A 5,999-nucleotide genomic window follows, 5' to 3' on the forward strand; every position below is an offset into this window, starting at 1 on the left:
TGCAATGCATGAGTGACTTCGTGGTCAATATATCCTTGGTCTCAGCAACAAAACCAAAATATTGTTCTATATGAGCTCAATGTAGTGAGACGTTGGACATACTCTTATTCCTTCAAGAACTTCAATACACAAGAATCAACGACTATATCTCACATGGCTTCTCATATACGAATACAAGCATTCATTTGTAGTGAGTGGCATGGCCTTCCTTCAATCCCTATGAAGGATGTGTTTTGTATACTCCACGATCCAAAGTGAGTGCTCCTTTGACTCTCAACCCTATGTACGACCTCCACATGCAAAAGAGAAACATGGGTATGGCAAGAGTGAGTACTTGGAGAGAAAATGAGAAGAGCTTCACTCTCTCTTAGTCCCTCACCCTCACTCTGACTCTCTTACTCTCAATCTCTCTCTCACCCCTCACTCGCTCTCTCACAATGAAAGTAGGAAGGCAAGAGCACAAAGTTTGCACACATATGAATAGCTTGTTCTATTTATTCTCATTCGTTTTATACATGATTTTTAGGGTTAGGGTTTTTCTATCCCTCTTGGGCATCCATTCCACTTTGGGACCTCAAGACTAGTCATCTCCCATTACATGCTTTTTTGTGTGGTAAGAATAAACTAGAACCTTTGTGGTTCTTTCAATGGAGCCTATGCCATCATTACAAGTTGCACGAGATCAAGCTCGACTTGTGGATTTACATGATTAATCAATACAATTGTTGCAACATTTTAGCAATTCGAATAAGCAAGTGCTTCATATACATTATGATGTGGTGAATTATCCAAAAACTTAGGCTCTTCCTTGTGCTTGCACATTGCATGCTTCTTACTTCTTGTGGTTAACAAGGCCTCACAACGAACATTGAAAAAAGGCCCTAGCAACACAAAAGAAAACTCGTCAAAAGAATGAAAAAAGACATCCAATCCTACCAACCATCCGAAGAAAGTTTTAAGATTCACATCGAGATAATAGCTAATAGAATAGATAAGGCCAAGAACTTGGAGTAGGATACGGTTTTGAAATTGCATGCAACTACTATTGGTTACAACAACCTATATGAACATCTAACGAGATATAAAAAGTATCACTTTTTGAAGAGAAGAAACTTGATTTAATATGGCAATATACCGTACACGACCTATTCCATGCTTCTCGAAACGATTAAGTAAGTACAATTACCCCACTTTTTGCATGATCCATGTCTTTTAAATTTTTTATTTTCAAGTACATTCATCATTCCTCGAGCTCCAATCAATATTTATTTATCATCAACAGAACTGCTAATTTTTCAATATCCATGAATAAAATACATTTCCTTAATTTCATGTTGTTCTTTATAGAAGATTCATAATACAAAAACAAAATTTTTATGTTCACATATCATTTCTTAATAACAAAATCTTAAGCATCTTTCTCCAAACCATTCAAAATCAACCACGTGGTTGCATATATCAACCTAGTTTTTTTATAAAAAAAACATTTTTTCCCAAACCACAACGATCTCTAGAATAGACACCAACAACTTAGTCCCTTTTTGTTAAGTAAAAAATGCTACCTTTTAAATGTAAACTCGATATATGAAGGCCAAAATGATTCATACATAGAACTACAAAGATCTCCTCACTCAATGTGTAAACATCACCTCTTTTTGCTTATTACAAGATTCCCAAACCGTGATTTTAATAGCACGTGCCACGGCAATAGAAATCCTTAACTTTTAACCTGTTGCGTCTAAAATTATCTATACTATTAGTTAAGGAGAGGTGGGGGCGGGTGCCACGTGACAGTCCTCCACCTCCCCCACAAAAAAAAAGAGACGCGGGGGCGGGTGCCACGCGTCCAGCACCCGCCTCGGCGAGTCTAGGCGTGGAGCGCCTAGTATAGTCCTATAGGAGGAGGAGGATAGAATACCTTTAGAACCTTGTTCGCACATTGTCATGGCGACGAAGCCACGTTGTACCCAATCTAGGCTGCAGCCTGACAGGTGTGTTCTGGTCATGAGGTCCAGAATCACGACGTAGCAGAGTATTCGCAGCATCTCGGCCGATGCAAATTTTTAGATCTATAGCCAAATCTGGCCATGTAACACACAATTACCACACGCGACAATTCTCTCTGCAGAAGAACGCAGAGGCCGAGGAGCCGCCATGGCCGGTAGCCTAAGGGAAGGACTTCTGGCAGGGGAGAATGCAGATAAGGAAGATGCTGCAGGCTTCGACGAGCTGCGGTCTACCATAGCCAGGATAAGCGAGCAATGGAGGCAGCGGGCGAAGGGACGGATGCCGGCGGCGTTGCAGGACGGCGGGCCGGCCCGGGCAGACAACAGGGCGCCGTGGCGGAAGGAGCTGGGGGAAGCCCTAGAATCGACGGCTGCGCACGGCTTCATCGTAGGGCTGCTGCTGCTGGATCTGCTGGCCACGGTGGTGGACGTGCTGCACACCCTGGGGAACGACTCGCGGGACCTGCGGGACTGCATCGCGATGGTGGAGGCGTGCCAGTGCACGCCCTCGTTCGAGCAGAGCGAGGGCTGGGAGTTCCTGTACTGGATCGGAATGGGGGTCCTGTGCGTGCTGGCCCTCAACATCCTCGGCCTGCTGGTGGCGGTCGGCCCGGCCTTCTTCCGGCACCCGGGCTATGTCCTGGACCTTGTGGTGGTGGTCACCGCCCTGTGCCTGGAGATCTTCCTGGACTCTGAGACGGCCGGCCTGCTCGTCATCCTCAACCTTTGGCGCATCGTGCGCGTCGCGCATGGCGTGTTCGAGGTCACCGACGAGGCCTGGGAGAAGGAGGTCCACAAGCTCCAAGAGCAGGTGCAGGCCGTCGAGGCCTCGCACCAGCGCGACCTCCTCCTCATCGGCCTCAAGGAGCGCCGCATCAATGAGCTGGAGGAACAATTGCAGCAGGAGATGCAGAGAAGAAGAAGCTCCGGGGAGGAGGAGCAACAACAGCAAGTAGAAGAAGGACTCCAACTCTCTCAGAAATGAGATCCTATCAGTGCGTCTCTCTCTCTCTCTCTCGCCCGAAAACGACCATTCATTTCTTTGTTTCTGTATGACTGTCATTCGTTTGGGAATTTCGTCTGGCAAGTTTGGAAAATGGCACCCGATTCGCACATTTCCTTCCAAAACTCAAAGCTTTCTGATCTTTCAACGCCTTGCCTTTGTGCAAATTCATACCAGTCTTACAAGGTCAGCATTTGTCCGCATGCCACCGGCAGCCTTTTAGAGCAGCTCTCAAAGGGATCCAGGTGTGGGTTGCGTGAGAAGCGAGGTTCGATTCATAGAGAGGATCTTGGTGCATTTCAAGCTAGGAGGACCTGCCGGATTTCTAGCTATATGCTCGTATGAGGAGCTATAACGGCAGCTACAAATGATGTCGCTTTTTTTCAAAGTTTGTCATCTTGTCACTTGTGCTCTTCTTCCATGATTGAGGAGGGGGGCTTGAAGTTTTAGACCCATCCGGATTCCGGACCAAATGAATCATGATTTGCATCGCATCCCAAAGAAACTAACCGCTTGATTTTCACATTACAATCGACAATAGATTTTGTAACATAAGTTTCTTTACAATTATCAATTTGTTTGGCCATTGTGTGTTGGATCCAACACCTCACCCATAATTAAACTAGGGAGCCAACGCCCCAATTAGCTAGCTCTAGACATCTCACACCACCTATATAACAATTTCAAGCTCTCTACTTTCTCACGATCAACGCAATCTTTTTGTTTCCTTTTTTATCCAGGCCTTTAAGGGATAGCAACCAATAGCAATAGGTTTGGTAGATCTCAACTCTAGTTGTCATCCCAATAGTCTCTCTCTATTACTCCTAGTCGTTTATAACTATCGCACTTTCAATATTGATCACTATTCTTTATGTTAGATATGCTAAATGCTCCACCCTCGTAAGGTGCCACTAATGATCTATGGTGCTCTAAGTTGTAAGGTCTCTCCATTATATGAGGAGAAGCCATTGGTTGGGTCTTGGCTTGTATGCCTGATAAGGTCTATGTGATTGGATGGCAAAATTGTGATTATCTTTGTAGATTTAGTCTTTGGGTTAGATAGACTAGTTATGATGGTAGCAATCCGAGACATAATGCCTTGAGTTGTGGGGGGTGGGAGTTATGAAGGACCCTTATTTTGGGTTATAGGAGCCGCAAAAGTGGACTTTGGCTAGAGGGTCTCAAGGGGGCTAGTGGCCTCCCTGACAGGGTTCAAGAGCAGTGCATCCAGTTCGATGGTAAAGAGAATATTCCTTAGCTGACTAGGGGAAGGTTAATAATATGGTTAGATAGGGCGACTAGACTACCTTCTCGGGCTAAAAAGAGAAGACCTCTCCAAAGCCATCGTCAATCTATATTTCACCCAATTAGAGTTCTTCTAGTTAGCCTTAGACTCTTCGCTTATCATGTGTTTGGATCACTATCTAAGCTTCATAGTGGAAGGGCACAAGTGAACAAAGCCATCTTTGTATCAATTCATTTGAAATTAAAGTAGTTTCTATTCTTCTCAAATTGGTTGTGTATTCTCTACTCCTAACTCATATTCTATCCATTGCATCATGTAATTTTTACACTTTTTATAAGAGAGAGAAAGAGAGAGAGAGAGAGCATGGTTTTCACTAATCAAGGATTTCCAAGACTTTAGGCTTCTCCAAGTTCATGGAGTATCACCATTTTTAGAGGTACTCCATGAACTCCCTAAATGTTATGACACAAAATTAAGAGTGGTCAAGTAAACAAGCCACATGCTATTAAATTTGACTATGTATTTTTAGTTACTTAGGTGTGGTTGGGCTCTTAGCACCTTTGGTTGGCATTATTGCAATTGAAATCTCCCAAGGTTCATCATTATAAGTTCTTGTATACTTCCCGATTGTCTTGAGGGCCATATCAAATAGCGGAGTCACAAAGGGTGAAGTAAATATTTAAATTATGTTCAACATTACTCTGTACCAAAAATAGTAAATATTATACATTTGCTTTGTGTACAAATGTTTATATGTGAATTGCTCATTTATATGAGAGATGGGCTCACAACAAGAGTTCTATGAATATGAATCAACTTAATGTGAGGCACATGTAGGTTTATTGTAGTGATCAATCTTGCTATCCCAAATCTAGCAATTATGACTTGCACGTAATTTTCTTTTTCCATTATCATGACAATCAAACATGCACACATAGGCAACACAAATTTTATTGCAAGTCTTCAACTTATTACATTAGAGATTAAATTGCCTAGCAATAAGACGCATATAAATAGATCATAATTTGTTGTGTGCACATGCATCAATTATATCCATGATTTTATATTTTTACATGCATATAATTTTCACAAAAGTAGTAACTAAGACAATTGTGGACAACCATTTGTACATTTGGGTGTATAATGAGATCTTAGAAGCGATTTAAGACACTCTAGGGTTGAGAGAGAGAGAGAGAGAGAGAGAGAGAGAGAGAGAGAGAGAGAAGGAATGATGTCAAGCTAGAAATGCTTCATAATTGTAAGTGCTAGTCATTGATACAATATGCAAATGTTTATTGGAAAAAGAAAATGATCGCTTCTATGTGTGCGCAAAGTTTATGCACATATATTTGGAAAGTTTGCATTGATAAATCAAGTGTCACATGTATCCCAAAACCGTAAATGGAGATGTTATTAACGTGGTGCCCTCTTTAGAAAATTGTTTTAAAAAAGTGATGCATATAGGAGACATAAGAATACAACCTTATTGATTCACCAATGGTGGGCCATGCTGCTCCATAGGGCAACATATACTCTTAAGACACGCTTGGACTACAAGCCTATGTTTCAACACATATGATCAAGTACATTCATGTAACATGGATGATACATATATGCTATATGCCACTTTCTTGCTTTTCCTCCACAAGGTGCATAAGGATTATCTTCATTTGAAGTGCTATGTGGTTGTGAATGGCATGCTTGTTTGGCCAATGGGATTGATTGCCTCAATGCTAGATTGACT

The 5,999-nt window shown here is 42.3% G+C and overlaps 1 protein-coding gene across 1 annotated transcript; it reads left to right on the forward strand.

Annotated features, from left to right (window-relative positions):
• The first annotated feature begins 1,918 nt into the window (after positions 1-1,918).
• Positions 1,919-5,437, forward strand: LOC148021393 (voltage-gated hydrogen channel-like protein). Its single transcript, XM_087699255.1, has 2 exons — positions 1,919-3,001; positions 3,187-5,437. The coding sequence occupies exon 1, from the start codon at positions 2,155-2,157 to the stop codon at positions 2,989-2,991; it is 837 nt and encodes a 278-aa protein (XP_087555381.1). The 5' UTR covers positions 1,919-2,154; the 3' UTR covers positions 2,992-3,001; positions 3,187-5,437.
• The last annotated feature ends 562 nt before the right edge of the window (positions 5,438-5,999 follow it).

The sequence above is a fragment of the Lygodium microphyllum genome, chromosome 18 (genome assembly GCF_053477565.2).
Source record: "Lygodium microphyllum isolate KBCC chromosome 18, Lygodium_microphyllum_v1.1.10, whole genome shotgun sequence".
NCBI lineage: Eukaryota > Viridiplantae > Streptophyta > Polypodiopsida > Schizaeales > Lygodiaceae > Lygodium > Lygodium microphyllum.